The sequence below is a fragment of the Babylonia areolata genome, chromosome 22 (genome assembly GCF_041734735.1).
Source record: "Babylonia areolata isolate BAREFJ2019XMU chromosome 22, ASM4173473v1, whole genome shotgun sequence".
Taxonomy (NCBI): Eukaryota; Metazoa; Mollusca; class Gastropoda; order Neogastropoda; family Buccinidae; genus Babylonia; species Babylonia areolata.
The window spans coordinates 22,490,031-22,511,144 of NC_134897.1; the positions used below are offsets into that span (position 1 = coordinate 22,490,031).

General features: G+C 39.4%; 1 protein-coding gene across 1 annotated transcript; it reads right to left on the reverse strand.

Annotated features, from left to right (window-relative positions):
- Window positions 1-255: 255 nt before the first annotated feature.
- On the reverse strand, window positions 256-10,498 carry LOC143296996 (uncharacterized). Its single transcript, XM_076609103.1, has 6 exons — window positions 10,339-10,498; window positions 7,953-8,167; window positions 6,276-6,487; window positions 4,661-4,755; window positions 3,282-3,405; window positions 256-1,161 (listed from the first exon to the last, which is right to left on the reverse strand). Exons 1-6 carry the CDS (start codon window positions 10,467-10,469, stop codon window positions 1,093-1,095), a joined length of 846 nt encoding a protein of 281 aa, XP_076465218.1. The 5' UTR covers window positions 10,470-10,498; the 3' UTR covers window positions 256-1,092.
- Window positions 10,499-21,114: the final 10,616 nt, after the last annotated feature.

The following is a 21,114-nucleotide window of genomic DNA, read 5'->3' on the forward strand; positions in this document are numbered from 1 at the left end:
GACAGGACTCACCCTAAGCACGGAAGTGGAGGGGTATTGAAACTGAGGTCACCATGACAGCAGGGCATGAAAGGCCACAGACTTTGGGACCTTTTTTGTTTATATTGGTAATGATGAAGAAGGATGGCGATGTTGCTATGAAGGTCCATTTTGGTTTGGGACTTCTTGACAAGGCTGTATTCTACGCTTCCTCTCATAATGATATAACCAGGCCCGAGAGATACAGACACTTGCAGTGTTGGTCAGGTAATCTGGACTTCTTCCTCTTGGAAATGCATAGCTTTCATTCAGTAAAGTCAATTACACCACTGATAAGTACACAAAAATGACCTACTGCCCTCCGAGCTCAGGGCACACTGATCTGGTTTCCCCAATGTTCAGCAGTCAAGTGGTTAATCACATTACTGAATGGAAGCCATATTAGGATTCATAATGCTGGAATGGCATTAGCCCAAAGTTTGCCCTGAGAATATAAAATTATATACTTTTTTTTTTTTTCTTTTCACCAACCTTGTTACTTTTTACAATTCAGTCATGTCATAAAATTTGAGAAGAAAAAACGTTTTTTTTTTTGTGTGTTTTTTTTTTTTTTTGTTTTTTGTTTTTTATGTAAACAACTTCAATGACATACACGTCCGAAGACCTACAACTTATTCAGCAAATACACATATGTACTTAATGTGTGTGTACGCACACACACACATAATATGCACATGCACTCACTCAATCATTCACTCACTCACACTCATGCATAATACAAATATGCATGCACATGTACACACACACAGTGTCCTCCAAGAGATATATTTTCACAGGTCTGTCAACCAGATGATAATTTCCATCAGTTAAAACACACATACACACACTCCCACTTTTCTCCACATTATATTTAACAGGACAAAAAAATCATGTTACATATAAACTTTCATGGGTGTAACAGACACACACACACACACACACACACACACACACTCACTCTCTCTCTCTCTCTCTCTCTCTTTACCCACACCCTTCCACCCAGCCCCTTTTTCCTCTCTTCACTCCCTCTCTCTCTTGGTCTCTCAGTTTCCTGCCAGTTCACAGTGTGGAACGTCAGATGCTCTCATAGGTACGTTGACTGGGTGAGCTCCCTCCACAGGTCAGCGTGAACAGGAATCCCTCCTGCAAGTCACCAAGCCAACATTTAATTGAGGCAACATTTAAAACAGAATGTCTGTGTCCGTTTATCTCTGAACAACTTTTTTATCTTAAGAAAGTGCTTTCATAATGGTTTTTCTTAATTTTTCATCAATAAACATTTCAAATATTTACATGGAATATCAATTCATGGTCAAAACCTGTGTCACATCATTATTCCAGTTTAGATGCAACAGTATCCAACTGCCTGTTGAAGTTGTATTATGATATTCTATGAGAAGTGTAATATGGATGCAACTGGAGGTATGCTTTAATTTGCAATGAAGTGATAAAAATATAATAACCTTTGAAAATAATAAAGTCTATTCATAAAAAGGACAAAATAGTATATTAAAAAAAAGAAATGGGAGTATATTTGAAAAAGGGAAAATTAATTATGTAGGGGAGAAACATTTCATGTGATGCAACTCATTCTTGATTTTTGCTTGATTTCAAGTAAATAGAAAACAACTCCAAAATGGACTGGAAAGACAACGATTAAAGGGAAACAATTCAAAATACTAAAAACACAATTAGTTGGACTCTTGAAAACAGTTAAAACTGTGGTGATATATACATGTGTACTCACCACTGCAGTTTGAGCCACTGTGAATGTAACTGTTTCCTTTTTATCCTAGCCTTACCCACCTAGACAAAGTACTTAAGTTGTGGTATTTGGCAGGGCTGTGAATTGATTATCATGCTGAACCAGTGATCCGAAAGGGAAAGAATCAGATGTTCACAGGAAAAGAGGCTTGGTGTGACAAGCCCCATTTATCTCCCTCCTCTCATTCACTTATTTTGTTCATTTGTCTTAATCCATTACACGTTACTGTTCTATACAGACCCAAGATAGGCTATTAAGGCCTGACCAACGCATTGGGTCAGGTATCTGTGCTTCCTCTTTTTTTTTTCTTTCCTTTAAGCAGATGTGATGTAGCAAATAAGTATCATTCCACACACTTGGACACATGCTTGATACTGTAACCTGTCCACCTACAACTCATTCATATGCAGAGTCTGTGACTTGGTAATGTCAAAACGCTTTTGGTATCTCGTCTACCCACACTTGAATGATGGGCATGAAATGGGGGTGAAGTCAATGGAGGTAGAGTATAACAAATAACTGCCTCAGTTTCAGTTTCTGTTTCAAGGAGGTATCAAAGTGTGCGGACTGATCCATATACACCACAGCACATCCACTGAAAAAAATAAATGAAAGAATAAAAAATAATTTATCTTCAAAAATCAAGAAGCAGATGCCTGACCTCCACACAAGCTCAAGCACTGATTGCCTTGTCTGAGCTGGAGTAAGTCCTTTTTTTTCTTCTTTTTTTTTCCTTACATACCTCCCAAGTGATTGAACTGACAACATATTCTGATGTGAAACAAAAACAAACTGGTCAGTAAAAATCAACGTGTTCAGTGCCACCTTGAGCACTCCACAACTACAATAATAAATGAGTAACAACATACCACAACTAAGCCTATCCATGTTTGATACGCAAGCAAATCTGCCCCGCAATTGCTGAAATATACAAGAAATAATACACCAAAACTAAGCCTATTCCTGTTTGATATGCAAACAAATCTGCCCCCACTTGCTGAAATATACGAGTAATAATACACCGAAACTAAACCTATCCCTGTTTGATACACAAACAAATCTGCACCACAACTGCTGAAATATATACGAGTAATAATACACTGAAACTAAGCCTATCCCTGTTTGATATGCCAACAAATCTGCCCCCATATAAGCAATAATACACCAAAACTAAGCCTATCCCTGTCTGATATGCCAACATATCTGCCCCCAATATCTGAAATATTCCAGTAATAATACACAGAAACTAAGCCTCTCCATGTCTGATACACAAACAAATCTGCACCCCAACTGCTGAAATATAAAAGTAATAAAACACCAAAACTAAGCCTATCCATGTTTGGTACGTGAAAAAATCCGTCCACCACAGTTAACTGCTGAAATAAATGAGTAACAACACACTGGAACGAAGCCCATCTCTGTCTGACATGTGAACACATCTGTCCCCCAGATAGCTGACATCATGGCAGGCAGGCAGACAGGCAGACAGACCCCTCACCTTGATGTAGCCTGGCAGTGTCACCCAGAACTGGTGGTGAGGGAGGAGGTTCTTCCCTGTCTCACCCCTCAGCATGTTGATCAGACACCCCAGCCCAAAGTACAGGAACATTGTCACAAAGAAACTGTACAGAAAAAAGAAAATAACACTAATTCAAGATGCACTGGGGAAAAAAAAAAAAAAAAGATTCAAGGTCAAGCTTTTACGAGTTCCCATTCTATCCATATAGGTGAAGAGAATCTGGATCTTTTGCTGCCTGCCAAGATGAGAAATAGAAAATAATGATGATTCAATTTGTTAGTTGTCTGTGTGTGTGCAGCTGCTATGTCAAGCAAAGTGTTCCAGCTGCAAGGTCTTACTTTCCTTGTAATCATTTTTTTTTTTAAACACCATAAGATTTAAGGTTCCTGCCTTTACCTGTCAACATCCCTGTCCATACAGGCACATAGATTTTTTTTTTTGGGGGGGGGGGGGGGTTTTTTTTTTTTTTTTTTTTTTTTTTGTCTTTTCTTGCTTACAGCCCAGTCAAACAAACGGGGTCGTCTCAGGATGGAAAACCAGTAATTTTCAGTCTTCTAGAACCTGAGTAAAAAAGAAATCTGAAAAAGAAAATCATGCACAAGTTCTGACACATTCAGGCACTATAAACCTAGGACAAGCTTCTGACACTGACCATTCAGCTGAATTTTTCATCGAAAGATACAAAAAAAACAACAACAAAAAACCCATAAGTATAGATAATATAGATAACTATCCATGATAATATGTAATAACAAGTATACAATACAAACAAGTTGCCAACAGGCACTCCACACATACTTGGTGCAAGAAAGAATAAAACAGAATTTAAGGTTTCTGAAAAAAAACAACGTATCTGTAGGTGAATGGAGCACAAGGCAGAAAATATGAAAGACATGACAGAAGAAAAAGGAAAAACCAGAAACAAAGACAACGATAGAAAAGAGAAAATTTCTAGCACATAATTTCCAGAAGGTGAAAATATGATTTAAACTGAAAGAGCCCCTAGCAACCCCACAGGGGTTGGTGAACAGAAGAGTCAAACAATAGACACAAAGCATAATTATGTATAATTCAATGAGTATAAATCTAACTGAGGGGAAAAAATCAATGCAACCACAAGTTAACAAGAAATAACACAGTCTCATCAAATTAGGCAAAAGTTTAAGATGGATGAAACCAAACTGAAGAACATCCAGGCTCACATGCACATATACAAACACATGTATGCAAGCACACACACATACACACACACACACAGTACACACACACACACACAGTACACACACACACAGTACACACACACACCAATCCTATTCCATCTCAACTGCTGCTAGGACACCAGACACTAAGACACTCACATCAACAGGAGAACCGAACCGGCACTCAGCTGTGTCGCTGGCTCACTGGGTCCCACAATGGGGCAGGCTCCAGCGAATTGAAACGTCACATTATACTGCAAGCACATGACGTATATTGTTCAGGCTAGGCCACAGCTACTGAGAATAAAATCAATTACTGTTATTCTGTGTGTCACATATGTATGCTGTTATGCTCTCTGTCTCTCTCTCTCTCTATCTGTCTCTCTCTCTTTCTCTCTCTCACACACACAGACAGGAAAAACAGTTTGTCATGTTGTTCCATATACACAAAAACATACAATTTCTTTAACATTGTGTGATTACACACTCCTTGGTAATATAGTGGTCAGTATCCCCGCCTGTCACATGGGAAACCGGGGCTCAATTCCCCGCTGGGGAGAGCAAATTTCTTTAGATGCTCATCAGCCAATACAGAATCCGTGAGGGTCTGGGTTCAAATCCTGCTCTCACCCTTTCTCCCAAGTTCGACTGGAAAATCAAACTGAGTGTCTAGTCATTTGGATGAGACAATAAACTGAGGTCCCATATGTGCAACACACAAAAGAACCCATGGCAATGACAGTGTTGTCCTCTGTAGAAGAAATCCACTGTGAAAGGTAAACAAATTATATATGTGCATGCTCTTAACTAACTGCGTAGGGTTACGCCTGCTGGTCAGGCATCTGCTTAACTTAGCAGATGTGGTGTAGCGTAGCATGTATGGATTTGTCCGAACACAGTGATGCCTCCTTGAGAAACTGAAAAAGAAAACTGTGCACAATATGAATTGTAACACTTTCCCAATACACTGGAGTCTGGCTTGAAGTCTCTGCTGGCAGCATCATGGCTTCAGACCACTTGCATACTCAGAAACTATTTATTATGTAAATGTTATTAAACAAAAAATAAAAAAGCCAGGCACACTTTTTTTCTCATAATCATAATTTTTCAAGTCTGACCAGAATGGTTCTAAAACCACTTGGATTCAACTGATCAGGATTGTGACATTAAAACAAGATTATTCCCCTTTATTTTCTGTCAGTTGTTATTCATTTTATTATTAGCAGTAGTTTTTGTTTTTGTTTTATCATTTATCATCAAGCATAAAATTATCATATAAGCTTACACAGTGTTAGGTATGTATTCATCATGAACCAGTGTTCTTTATAAAAATGTATGCGCATTATCAGACTTTTGTGTTGGTATGCAAATGTAATGTCTATTATGTTTTATATGTTGCCTTTTTAACAGCAAATACATCAACAATTTCTCTTTTATAAAGTATTTTTTAGATCTTTAATATATTGCTCACATACCAACTAACAGGACAAAAAATGTGTCAACATTTTCTTTCTTTGAGACAAATAAAGAATTCTTGTAAGTTGTATCCTTATCATAGTGATTCCCCTCCAACTCACAGTACAAATTATATGATGTCAAAAATCACTTTTTTACTTTTGGAGACAATATAGAATAAAGTATTCTTCTTATATCTTTATTATATTGCTTCCACTCCAGTTCAACTCGTAGTACAAAAATGTTGTCAAAAATTTCTCTTTAAGAGATAACAAAGTATTCTTGTATCATATATATTATTGCTTCTACTCCAACTCACTGTACAAAAACGGTCTCCTTGGGGCTGTAAGAACTGAACTTTGGGTGGTAGCGGCACGGTCAGAACATCCGCGGCTTTGCTGCTGTCCCAGGTGGCAGTCCGGTTGCACAGAAAGGTCATCTGTGTCCGCAAGGTGCAGGTTGTTTTGTCCGCCTTGGTGTACGTCTCACCATTGTTGTAGCGGGTTGTGAAACCACTGCCTGATGTCACCCCTGATCAAGGAAGTAGAAAGGTGTGTGTTCATGCACGTACCCATGTGTGTGCGTGCATGTATGCACACTGACTATTAACATCATACATTCAAGTACACATACACACACTGATGTACTATTCACACATATGTCTAAGTGCACATAGACACACTGACTATTAACACTTATGTACATGTATGCTATATATTTTTTATAATAAGGTGTATAAATTTGCAAATTATTAGTATTGTTATCATATTATATGAAAATTATAATAAAGTGTATAAATTTGCAAATTATTAGTGATAAGAAACACTAGGGAGAGCTGGACAGTACAAGGTCTTCAGAGAAGAATCCCCCTCAGTCAAGTGTTTCAGCCCTTAACTCCTTACACTCTGAGGGGGCTGGGCCACACCCAGGTCATGACTCCTGGATGCCCGTGTATTGCCGCCTTTTTTTTTCTCTCTCTTTTTTTCTCTTTTCCTGGTTCTCAGCAGTTTCGAACCCACGCCCCCAGGGTGGTCGCCACTTCAGGACTGAGTCATCTTTTCTGGCAGAGTTTGAGTAGGGAAATTTAATCCTGATGAAGTTTACTTTCATTCCTCCTCAACCAGATCCAGATGGAACTCTTTTCTGCTGTTTCTGCCATTGCCTTGAGAGCCTGTGCCCTCTCTCTGCCAGAAATCAACAGCTGTTTCATGAGGCTCAAGGCAGACGCGCTCACAAACCCTCTTGCACCAATCTCTATGGCAAGGACTTTCACTTGGGAGCCAGATTCTCTCAGGCTGCTGACTAGACTAGCATACTTCTAGGTCTTGTAGATCCAGGCTTCCTCCATTTTGCTTTTGTATGGCACAGTGAGCTCAATCCGAGTCATTTGTTTCGTTGCCTTGGAGTGGAGTAATATGTCAGGTCTCATGCTGCTCTTGCTGATGATTTCTGGGTGTTTCTTCTCCTCTGGTAGGTCAACTGTGCATTCCCAATCTTCGGCACCATCAAGAAGCCTATGTTTCCATGCTTAATATTATTATCATCATTATATTATATATACCAAGGTGTATAAATTTACAAATCATTAGTATTGTTATTATATTTTATATAATAAAGTGTATAAATTTGCAAATTATATAAGCTAAACATAAAGTATGATAAACACACAGACACACACTAAATGAAGTCACTGGCATTGCTTTAATCTGCTTCCCACTCCCAGTCCCATGGAAACAAATCAATGACCATTTCAAAATGAAATCGACACTTGATAAGTTGTTTATTTTGGGGGTGGGAGAAAGAAAATAAAGCTCAATAATGCTAAACTCCAACCCCATGTCACTGAATAGATTTTTTTTTAATTGCCTCACAAGTACAGACACACACCCCCCCTCCATCCCCATCCCCGAAATCCCCACACACAAGAGATCAGTATAATGCACATGCACCACTTTGCAGTCTCGGTGTCCACTCCAAAACAGATCCCAACCCTGACCTTCAGTGTTGAAAGGATTGCGCAATGGTGTGAAAGTCGCCAGGTTGAAGGTATCGTTGACAGACCCAAAGGTCTCGCAAACCTCTGCCTGTGTACACGATGCCGACATGTTCACAGCTCTGCAGAAAGCCATAGTCACTTCACAACTGTTTCCAGTGGCGTTGGCTGTCCTTGGCTTCAGACAGGAATTGGCATCCAAAGGGAATCTCCACATTCTATAACAATCAAAAAAAGGACTATATAAATTCAAACACTAATTGAACAACAACAAAAAATGAAATTTTCAAGTGAGAGATGGGCACAATTTCTTCATGCAATCAGCTGGTGAAAGTGAACATTCATCACTAACATACCTTGGTGTTCTCCATGGTGCTGTGTCTGAAATTAGACACTACCGAAATCATTCATTTCAAATGATTTAAGCATGCAACTGCTTCACCCTGGGATGGCCCTTTGCAGTCATCTGGTTAGCAATGACCAAAACTGACAAAGCGCAGGGCTTGAAATACCTGCCCATCCAATTAAGCAGGACAGGTCTCTCCATCTGTCCTTAGGGCAGACTACTATTTGTCGATAAAGGGGTGACTGAGCACACAGCTTCAGAAGCTGAGTTTCCTCATGTGTTGTTGCTTTTTACTCTCGAACAACCACTGCTTCAGTGCAACCCCATCCCTCTTCCCTCCCCATTTTACACTTTAACACCTATAAGTGGGGTTTTTTTTCTTCTTTTATTGTCTCCAGGACAACTTTAAAGTATCCAGGAATTTCTTACTCTGTGGTTGTTCACTCTGAGCAGCTTCAGACTGACATATAAAAACATAAGTGTCTGTGCCAATGATGCATGATTTGTGTTAAAATTGTCATCTGCCTCTGAAAAAGCTGACCAACACTAAACGCTGTATTCAAACTGTTTATAGGTTCATCACAAAACAGAGAAACAAATCCTGTGCATTTGCCCAATAACAAAATCATTCAATTCAAATAATAAAGCATTATGAACTACCTTTTGATCATTGATTCCATGCAAGAACTGTGAACCTCTCTGGGGAACAATGAGAATATAAAATTGTGTTCAAAACCTACAAACTGTAGAGTACCCTTTCCAGTTGTGTTCATGTGATATTTAGGTTTCAGCCTCTGTTCCCAGTAGTTCAGAGGTTGAATTCAATATGAGTTATTGGAGCATGGATGCCAAAGCAAGACTGAATGGTATTTGCCATCTGCTGTTTCTCCCAGCCCTTCTAAATCAGAATACACTGTAACCTGCTTCAAGTAAAAGAGACAGACAGACAGACAGACAAACAGACAAATAGACAGAGACAGACAGAGAGAAACAGTTTGGGGTTTGTTTTTTTCTATTCATATGCTGTTAGTGTTAAGCATAAGAACACCAGGGGGTTATATAAAAGTTAAGGTGAAGCAACTAAAGTTAGTTAAACCTTGCTGTGTTCAGTTTTAATCATTCAGAAGGTGTATTCTTTTTTCTTTTTTTTTCTTTTTTTTATCAATTTATCAACACTATAGAGATAATGCACAACACCATATGGAAGGTGACATATTCTCATATATATATATTCAATCATCACGTGGGAGGCAAACGAAGCAGATTTACTCTGACTGGTCCAAGACCTGCTTTATGAAAATTTATGGCCCTTCACATTCACCTGACAGGGATATTATTACCCTTGATCTCACCCACCACTCTGAACCTCTGTACTTTTTCAGACTATAGCAGCTGAACTGATAAAGCTGGAAATCTGAAAATGCACAAAAACTACACTGGTGTAGTATCATGTAAATGTGTTTGTGTGTGTGTGTGTGTGTGTGTGTGTGTGCGTGCACATGAGTTTGTGCACATATGTGAACATAAAGTACGCACAGGCATGCCTGAGGGTGTGTGTGTGTTTGTGACTGAGTGTTTTGTGGCGTTTTCAATTGTTTTCCAGCTCAAAACTGTGCTATATGTGTAAAATGTCATGGGTAGCACACAACTAATAGCAACTATATTACAATGGTAAAATTTCATTCAATGTAATTAAAGCTTCAAGTTCAACAACCACTGCCATCTCTGATCCATGGCTAGTAATAATAATAATAATAATAATAATAATAACGAAAATTGCCGGTGAAACTCACTGAAATGGGTTCTGGATTATAGGACGCTAAAATAGGACTTAACCGATTATCAATAGTAGTACAAGTAGGAGTAGTATCATCATCATTAATCCTGTTGTTCTTTTTATTGTCTATAGCTGCATCACCAAAACGCTTTTTAAATACGCCCTCACTTTCCCTGTCCGCTGGTTGCAACATGAAGCAGAAGAATCAACACGTTGGGGAATTTTTTTTTTTTTTTTTTTTTTTAATGCAAAACACAGTCACTTACTTTGATGTCAGATTTCGGACGTCATAGTTTGCAGCCGAACACAGCTCATATGGAGGAATTGTAAATGCACGCTGCAAAAGTAACAATAATATTGCACATTGAAAATACCAACAAGCTCTGTCTTCTGCCATCGTTTTGATTTGGTCATATGATCTGTTGCTTCCGGTTTCGGTGATCCGCGGTTTTAAGAGAGACACAGAGAGAGACTTGGTTTTTTCTGGGTTTTGTTTGTTTGTTTGTTTGTTTTTGTTTTGTTTTGTTTTTGTTTTTTCTTGTTGTTTTGTTGTTGTTGTTGTTTTTGTGTTTTTGTTTTTTGTTGTTATTGTTGTTGTTTTTTGTTTTGTTTTTGTTTTGTTTTGGTGTGTTGTTGTTGTTGTTGTTGTTGTTGTTTTTTTTTTTGGGGGGGGGGTTTGGTTTGGGGATTTTTTTTCCTTCAGTTTCTTTTGTATCATCACCATTATATGCTTTTTTTTGTCTTTATCTTCATTGCATTTGTACCCTCTCCACAGATATTTTGCATCTATCAGTTGACGTGCTGTCGACCATCACTTGATTACAAATATACGATCTATCTACTCTCTGTTCTTACCTTTCTCTTCATTTTCATTTGAAAATACTGGTCGTTACTCTTTTTAACCCCTTCACTGCTGCTCACTGCACAAGTACTGACTTTTTCTTTCTTTCTTTTTTTTTTTTGGGGGGGGGGGGGATCTTTTTCATTCTTTTTTGGGGGTGGGGTGGGGGATCTTTTACTTTCTTTTTCTTTTTCTTTTTTTTTTGGGGGGGGGGGGGTCTTCTTCTTTCTTTTTTTTCTGGGGGGTCTTTTTTTTTTTTTTAAACGGGGGGTCTTTTTCTTTTCTTTATTTTTTTTTCTTTTCTTTTTTTGGTGGGGGGGGGGGGGAAGGGGAGATCTTTTTCTTTCTTTCTTTTTTTTCATTTCCTTTTAAACTACTTTCGATTGAGCTATTTAGTGAGTTATCTTTATAAGAACTTATATTTTGATGGCAAAATATATATATTATATATATATATTATATAAAACAAGCAAACAAAGACATGGCAGCTAGTGGACTGAGTACAAGCAAGCATTTTGTAAGTACGTACGTGCATGATAATGTAGCAATTGTTCTTTTCATTGCTTTGTTACTTTCAACAGACTATTCCATTTACTATTCTTATTCGTCTTTCTTATTATTTTATTTTATTTCATTTTATTTCTGTGTTTTGTGTCGTTCTTTGTTTCTATGTTTTGTGTCGTAAAATGGGCAGAATTCTAAAAAGGCCTTGACTGCGCCTAATTCTTTACCCATTAAAGATTCAATTCAATCAATCAATCTTCTTCTCTCTCTCTCTCTCTCTCTCTCTCTCTCTCTCTCTCCCCCCCCCCTCCTCCCCCGCGCGCGCGCTCAGATTCTCTCGCTTCCTAGGCGGACACGCGTTACCTCTAGGCCATCACTCCATATATATATATATATATATATATATATATATATATATATATGTATGTATATATGTATGTATGTATGTATGTGGTGTGTGTGTGTGTGTGTGTGTGTGTGTGTGTGTGTGTGTGTGTGTGTACATACATGATACTATAATTTTTTTTTTTTTAAATATATATATATATATACATATATATATAATATAAAAACACAAAAACACGTCCACCTGATTGATGATTAATTAAACTAGGATAGCTGACCGCTATATATTTTTCTCAACTTGAGAACATGCCCAACCTCAAATTCCGAACCGTCGATTTCCACTGATGGTCCGGCTGAACCAGCCATGCAATGACTGCTCTGCAAACTTCACCTGGAATATGTTTGCCAGTCGACATGCATGATTGAGACTAACAGGCGAGGGGCAGGCAGAAAAAGGGAGAATCACAGAATAGCTCAGCAGCCAGGTGGAGAGAAGCAGTCATTCAAGTTGTCAGTATTTCCAGGCGATGAATGGTAGAGTGAGGTGAGGTGAGGGGGCAGGGGTCTTGGAGTGGCGGGAGGCAATGGTGGAGGAAGGCTGAGGCGGAGACTCGTTTGGAGGAAAGTCGCGGGGTGGGGGTGGGGAGTTGATGGTGGAGGATGGGGAATGGAAGAGAGACTCTCGGAATGGAGGAGGTGAGGCGGAGGGGTGGGGGCATGGGGGGTGAGACCATACACATAAACATCTCGTAGGGCGGTATTATAGCCGGCGTCTATGGGTGAAGCATTTCGGGAGCATGCGGAAATCTCCCCCTGCCACTCTCTCTCCAGATGGACGATACCTGTCCAGCGTTGTTTGTGAAGCATTCATTATTCATTTGTTTGGAGCATGTGGTAGCTCTGTGTGCAAAAGTGTGGGCACGAACTGAACCCCACCGACCGAAGCGACTCGATCAGCAGCAGTGCAGGGTCACCTCTCGTCTGTGTCCTTCCGCGGGCGACAGACGAAGACGGGTGTGGTTGTGTTTGGCGTATTCGGAATGAGTGGCATGGAAGTTGTGCCACCACTGAGATATATGTATACACATCCGACGGATGAGTAGGCAGGCAGGTTTATCTGTCGGTGTTGTTAGCTCGTCGTTCCGACATTAGCCAGGTTGCCTGACCAGCACAGGTGACTATATATTTTTTTTTTTTTTTTTTTTTTTTTTTTTTTTTTGAAGAGGAGTTGTGCAGTCCCTTCCCCACTATCTCGCCTACCGACGCTCACAGTCCCACAGGTGCAGATACTGCCACGTGTAGAACGGCCTCGGCAGGTGCAGGTTTTTTCTTCGGAGTTCCATCTCCTAGAAGGACTTCCAGCCAAGGATAAGAGCTCCCCCTGCCCTTTGGTCATCCTCTTCCGCCTTCACAGCCGTTGGGAAAGGTTTCCTCCTCCGCCTAGTCCGTCGTTGGGAGACTTCACATGCAGCAGGTAGTACTGGATTACATGGTACCAGTAGCAAGGGCTATGCCCCTGACCTGACACAGACACGTACATGAGTGCCACTAAAAACGGTGCAACTCAAGGCCGGGGCGGTCAACAACAACAACAACAACAACAAAACCGCGTGGAATGTCTGGGTGGCAGGCCGGGGCACGGTCATCCTGTGAGCGTATTGGAGCTGTGTGTGTGTGTGTGTGTGTGTGTGTGTGTGTGTGTGTGTGTGTGTGTGCGTGCGTGGAGGGCGGATCGTGGTGGTGGGAACGATATTGGGCAGAGGGTGATGAATGATGTGTGTGTATGTGTGTGTGCGCGTATGTGTGTGTGTGTGTGTGGTGGGGAAAGATACAGAGCACTGGAAAAAATACGACATTAAAAGGGGAGACATAGGCACAATATAGAAGGAAACGCTAAAATCAAACAACTGTTGCAACTATAACAAATGTCCAATTGGACTATGCAGCAAACCTTCTGCAATAGCAGATAACATCTTGAAATTGTCAAAAATACATTCAAAAGAATTTTCCGAGAAGTTTGGAAAAAAATGATTTCAGACTCTGACATTCAAAGAGTATGTGTTTGCTTGAAACAGATTCTCCACATATGCATTTAACATCTCTGCTGAACTTTGTTATAAAAGCGTTCAGCTTTATCCTGTTTGATGATGCCTGAATTTGCCTTAATCTGAATAAATTACTGAATGTATTTGATGGATTGATAGATTCCGGTTGTTGAATATTACTTATACTTTTATTAAAAACTTTGCCATTTTGCTGGTATACTTCCCTAACTTTGTTCCATGATGCTTTTTCTAGTAAGCGGTACCGGAGATTAGAAAAGAGAGATAAACCACTTGCAGAAATTGCTGAAGCCAGGCAGCCTGCGCCGCGAGATGCATTCATTATTCATGAGCTGCCTTTGCCCCGCCCAAACTAAGGGAAAGCGTCAGTCGAACGCAGTCTCCTGAGTGATTTTATAATTTGGATTACACCTTTTTTCCCTTTTCTGTTTGCTTCATCCCACGCAGATGTCAAACTCAATTTTGTTGTGAATAACATTCCTAAATATTTATATGTATTGGTTACTTTTATTTCCCTATCACCACAGCACCATTTTTCACGAGTCGAAAGATGACCTCCATTGCGGAAAACTATAATATTGGTCTTATCGAGATTCACTGTTTGTTGTAGTCTGTCTGTTTCTTGCTTAAGGGCATTTAATTGATTTTGTAACCCTATGGGTGTGTCAGACAAGAGAACAACATCATCAGCAAATAGCATTAAGAGCAAATCTGTTGCGCCAGGTATCATTTGTATTCCATGTCTCCCCTTCTTTGATAACTCCACTGCCAATTCACCGATGAAAAAGGAAAACAGCTGTGAGCTTAGCATACAACCTTGTTTAACCCCTCTTGGACACTGAAAAAAGTCTGAATAAATACCTTTGTCATGAACACATACAAGTACAGAATCCTAGATGCTTTTAACAGCCATGTAAAACTCCCGAGAGAGAGAGACAGAGACAGAGACTTAGAGAGAGAGAAAGAGCACAATACAACGGTCTGCTCGGGCAACATGAAGCGTTCGTATATATATGAATTATATATATGATTATGTACATATAGATAGATTTAGATTTACATACTGATAGATCTACATGAAATTATGTATGTATGTATGTATGTATGTATGTATAGACAGATGTTAGAAGAGAGACAGAGCTGAATATGTGTTTTATGTTTTGATATATATATATATATATATATTTGTTGAAGAAATGGTGATGTAAACCAGAAAGTGTGAAGAAAAAGTAGCGTTAGGAAAACACAGTTCAATAATTTACAACTGTATCTCTCATGTGCAACATTGCGCTGGGAGGGGCAGGGGGGTGGGGGGGGAGTTGGTGGTGGGGGGAGCTGCTTTATTTTCTTTTTATATTATCTACATTCAAGCAGATGCAAACGTGCTAAAAACCAAGCAAAAATGAATCGGTTTTCATTGTATACAGCGAATCTTACTACACGTGGGAAATTCCAGGCATAACTTAACTTTCACTTTACTGCAGCTGAACCGTCAGAACCGACTAGTTTCCTTCGGGTGGGGAAGTAGAGGGTGATTTACCCCCACCCTTCCGCACTGCGTGTGTGCCCCAAAACGGCTTCAGCACTGTTATAGACAGTAAGAAGGGGCCTGCCGCGAGTGGTTTATCTCTCTTTTCTAATCTCCGGCGGTACCCCTCTTGTACAGACAAAGGCACATAAAGGTCTGTGGTTCCCTGTTGGTGTTTTGCACCTTTCCTTGCAGCCCTCTCAGCCCATTCATTATATAGGAGACCAAGGTGAGAAGGAACCCAACAAAAAGTTATATGTGTTCCTCTCAAATTCAAAAGATGTACAATGTGACTTATTTATATTATTTTTTTTGGACTTGTTCTTACAATTTGATGAGTTTAAAGCATACAATACAGATTTTGAATCAACACAAAATAAGACTTGAAGAAGGCAAACTGGAAGATCAAGAATATAATTTAAAGCCATAAGAACAGCGATAAGTTCAGCTGTGAATATTGATCGATCTTTACCAATATGGTATGATCGTACTGTTTTCAGTTTTGGTATAACGAAAGCTGAAACTGCTTGGCCATTGTCTAGGAGTGAGCCGTCTGTGTAAATATGTAAGTGGTCACGGTATCTATTCTGAAGGTGTAATCGGACTTCTGTTGCCATGATATTTGGATTGCAATGTCAGTATGATTGATATCAAACTGTGCTTTACTCATCTCCCAAATGGGGTATGGACTTACTGTTTTCTGCGTGTCTACATTATCTGGATTAATTTCGGACTTTTAGAAAAGGTTCGACACAAACGTGCCAGATGGTGTTAAATAAGATATGGTTTTAGCTCTTTTGGGGAAGTTGTTTTCAGATGTAATTCTTACTTCCTCCGATGTAAAATTTTCATTTGTTGAGCTTCTCAGTATGTATTTAGCACATGCCAGGTTTCGGTATTCATCCAAAGGTAATTCTCCTATTTCTTTATATGTTCCGAGGGTTGATGCGTGGAAAGGTACGCCAAGGGCAAGTCTATGTGCTTTACTGTCAATGCTTTGACGTTTCTTTAACCCACTCAGTACGGCCAGTCCTCTCTTCTCCTCTACACAGACCCCTCGGATGTCCAGTGGGTGTCTGAATGACCCAACCTTTAGTTAGCTTCCGTCGTCAGAATTGTGGTATTATTTGTCAGCATTCACCTCTTCAGTGTAAGAGCCTACCGCTTGCAATATTTTGATGATGGTAATTGGGCTGAAACGCTGTTAACGTCGTCTCTTTCGCCGTTCGTATGGAGAGAGTTAACAAATACTTTGGAGCATTGAAAAAGACTTCTTGTCCATACGATAGTTTGGATGGAATAAGTGATGATGATAAACGTTTCAATATCGTTGTGTCTTGTCCCAGTACTGTTTACTTATAACTTTGAGCAAGTTTAAACATTTTCTTGCTTTTGTTATTATATATTCAATATGGGCATTCCAAGCTAGTTTTGAAGTAAGCATTAAGCCTAAAAATTTTATCATATCTCTGTACTGAATGGGCTCATTTTCAATTTTAAATGTTGGTAACTCTTCTGGATTATTACCATTGTTAAAAAGCATAATGTGAGTTTTTTCTGCTGATAATGTAAGACCATTGTCGACAATATACTTATTCAATTTATCAATTTCTCTTTGGTATGTTTTCTTAATATAGTTTGATGCCCTTTTTGATGTATTTCTTTTCATAGTTACATTCATCCACATACATATATCATCTGCATATTGCACTAGGATCACGTCTTTTGGTAAGTGTTGGGGTAAGTCGTTCAGCAAGATGTTAAATAGAACAGGGGCAATAACAGAACCTTGGGGTAATCCCATGTGAAGAGTCTTAGTATTTGAGTACATGTTTCCGACTCGTACTTGTATACGTCTTTTAGTCAGGAAATCTTTGATATAATTATAGAGACGCCCTGAAAAGCCAACAGATTTCAGTTTAAAGAGTAACTTTGCATGCCAAACTTGATCATAGGCCTTCTTTATATCAAAGAAAGTTGCAAGAACGTTTTTTCTTCTAGCAAATTGTTGTTTTACATGTGTTGTAAGTTTAACCAAATTATCAACTGCAGATCTACCTCTCTGAAAGCCCGCTTGATTAATTGGGATAATTCTATTTTTATGGCAATAGTACATCAGTCTTCTCAAAATTATTCTTTCCATCAGCTTACCAGTATGTGATGTTAGCGCAATTGGCCTGAAACTGTTCTTATCTGTTTTACATTTTCCTTGTTTATGAACTGGTATTACAATAGACTGTTTCCATTGTGTTGGCATTAAACCATCAATCCAGCACTTTTGAAAAAGCTTAAATAACAACAAAATTTTCTGGTAAGTGTCTAAGCATCTCATTTGAGACCGCGTCAAGTCCTACATATGTTTTCTTTTTCGGGAGGGATAGTAATGCGTCTTTAACCTCAATGAGTGTGAGTGGAGCATTGATGTATTGACTGTTATTGGGACTTGGATCTGAGTAATCACTTTTGCTCTCTTCTTCGGTTCTGTGTTTACTCATTTTAGGCGATAGATCTTCCAATCGCATAGACTCTGAGAATATTTCTAGAAATGTTTCTGCTTTCTCTGCACTGGACGGAAATTCTTTGTCTTCTGTCTTAACTGGACAAGATGGAAAATTCATACCTTCTTTCATTTCACTGAATTTTTTCCAGACCTTTTTAGTATCTTTATGACTGGATATCTCATTATTACAGAATGAGGACCTATATTGTCTTTTAGCCTGTGCAATGACCATGTTACTATAATGGTTTGCCCTTTTCTTTTCAATAGGATTTTCTTGTGACTTGTTTTTCATATAAATTATAAACTTCATTTTTTTATCATTTACTGCTGCTTCACAGGCTGGCGTCCACAAAATATTTCCTAAATGCTTGTTTGATTTAAGCGAATTACATTTTGGGACTGATATATCGGCGGCTTGTAATATGGTGTCAGTAAAGAAGGAATATAAATTATCTATATCCCCAGTGTTTACGGACTGGACTCCGTGTTTTTGCAATCAAGCATACTTTCGAATTTCTCCCAGTCAGCATCTTTATAGTTATACTTTGGGACTTTGTCTTTTTGAAATTCCGTGTATCTTTCAGTTTCATTAAAAGTCATGATGATCGGTGGATGATCACTTCCCAGTGTATCATCATGCGTTGTCCATTTACATTCTGGATACAACGTAGCAGATAAGAAAGAGAGATCTATAGCAGACGCCCTGTGAGTTACAATGTCAGGGATTCTGGTAACGCTGCCATTATTTAAAATTCTTAAGGAAAAGTCAACAACATTTTCTACAAAGCGGTTACAAGTAACGGATACACAATCTTTGTCCCAAAAAGGTGAATGGGCGTTAAAATCTCCCCCTATCAACCATTTTTCATTATCTTGAATATTATGTAACCACTCCGTATTAAGTTCATTTGGTCCTCTAGGTAAGTACACAGAGACGACACGAAGAGTAAGCTGATCACTGAATCTAACGCGTGCCGCGCATGATTGGAGAGTGCTGGTGGAGAGCATACACTGTACTCAGTCCCTTCTTGGATATATATGGCTGCACTAATTTTTGTGGCAGTATCAACCTGCTGGTGCACAGGTGGATAATAATAACCTGGAAGCTTGGTAAGTTATTCTTCTTCACATTTAGGGATTGTAATATAAGCGTTTGGTAATTATAGTTTGCCAAATGTTGGATGAGATATGACAAATTTGTGGAAATAGATCTAGCGTTCCACTGCATGATCTGGATTGCACGTTTGCGAATGGGGGGCATTGTGAAGGAGGGTATATGCATTGGAAAAAATAGATGAAATAAAATATATAATGTCTTATGGCACACTCAAAACAATAACAACAACTACAATAAAAGTAATAGAGTCAACTACTTATACGAATGTTCAAAGTTATAAACCGATTTTCACACAAGAATAAAGAAAGACTAGGAACTAACTAGGAAGTAAAAAAAATAAAAATAAAAAAATAAAAATAAACCTAATAGATAAAATGTTTAACATCAAACTATATAATGAAAAACGTTAATGATTATAACGGCGAAGTGTAGAAAAAGTACTCAGCAGAGCTGCCTCTGTGGTGCTGGTGATTGAAACAGTCAACGGTTGTGGCGATAACAGTTGACGCAAGTGTCAGAACATAGGCCAGTCTGTTAGCATGTCGCATCTGTTGTACCACTCGTGGCGAGGATGGAAGGAGTAGTGCTGATGTGGATGAGATCTGTTGGGGCGTGCTGGACGTCTTGGCGCCTCCCACAGTAGATCTTGGACATGACGACCAACGTTGCCGGCGAGTAGACTGGTCCCCCTCCTGTTCAGGTGGACACCGTCCCGGAGATAGTATGTTGTCAGGTTGATATTTTCCACGAAGGAGATGTTGGCTACATCATAAAGTTCTGAAGTGCTGATGGCGTTAAATAGTTGCCTTTTTATATCTGTTTTCTTATCTTTCACGAGGGTTATTTTGCTTATGACGAACTTTGTGTGTGGATTTTTCTGCGTAGAATATATCACTGCGGATATAAAGGATTTACGTAAGTCCCGGTTCGTTGGATCTGAGGTCATTTATTCCACAGTGGATGACTACAACATCGTTTTTTTCTGAAGATGAAGAGTACTCGTGCAGGGACTACCGTATGTCGTTCAAGGTGTGGTTCTGCTGTTTTGTAGCTTGGAAGCTTTACGACCTTCCAGGTCTTTTTCCTTCACACCTTTCATGACGGAATCGTGCAGGATCAGCACTTTCGGTAAATCCTTGTGAACAAGGTCCTTTTTGGAACGTTTTGCGTCAGATTGCTTAACACTGACGTGCAGTCCAGTTTCATGTTCACCTTATATACTGATCTGAAGACACATGTCTTGTTTCAGTCTTCTGTGTTTTCTTTTGAAACAGTTATTAAGCAGTGTGTTCCAAAGCTCCTAACTGAGCAAGATCTACAATGACACTGAAAAGCAACTGACAACCTAGGCCCACATTCTTTGTTCATCAGAAAGGAACCCGGGTTGAGACTGATGAAACTAACAATAACCCGGGTACAGGTCGAGGCTGATGAAACTAACAATAACCCGGGTACAGGTCGAGGCTGATGAAACTAACAATAACCCGGGTACAGGTCGAGGCTGATGAAACTAACAATAACCCGGGTACAGGTCGAGGCTGATGAAACTAACAATAACCCGGGTACAGGTCGTGGCTGATGAAACTAACAATAACCCGGGTACAGGTCGAGGCTGATGAAACTAAAAGACATAGATGAATAAAATCAGTTATTGTTGGATAACATCTTACATTTTTGGCAAAGTCCTGTAGTGAAGCCATTTTATAAGCCAACAGATTGCGGGCCTTCATCTGAACACGGGTCAGAATTCACTTGAAAACCTCATGTTAGCCAAAGTTTCAACACGTGTAATGAAAACTGGCCTATTTGGAGAGAACACTCCAGAATTCACTTTATTTCGTAGCTAACAACATTGTGTTATCTCCACAAAAATGTCTTGAACAAACACGCAAATGTTCACTGGTATTTGCAAAGTCACTGTGGTGTGCCGGATAGCTGTGATACATGTCTGCCTCCTTGTCCTGTGACTTCTTCAACCTGCTTCCTGTTGTACTTTCAACTATGGGAAATCGTTAAAAATCGATACCCAGTGAGTCCCGATTCAGTATTGTATTCCCTGCTTGTACAGCCGATAATGCAGCAAGTGAGAGGCATTGCTCAGTATCTTTGTGGAGACGATCGTAGTTTTGCACCGCGTCACGTGG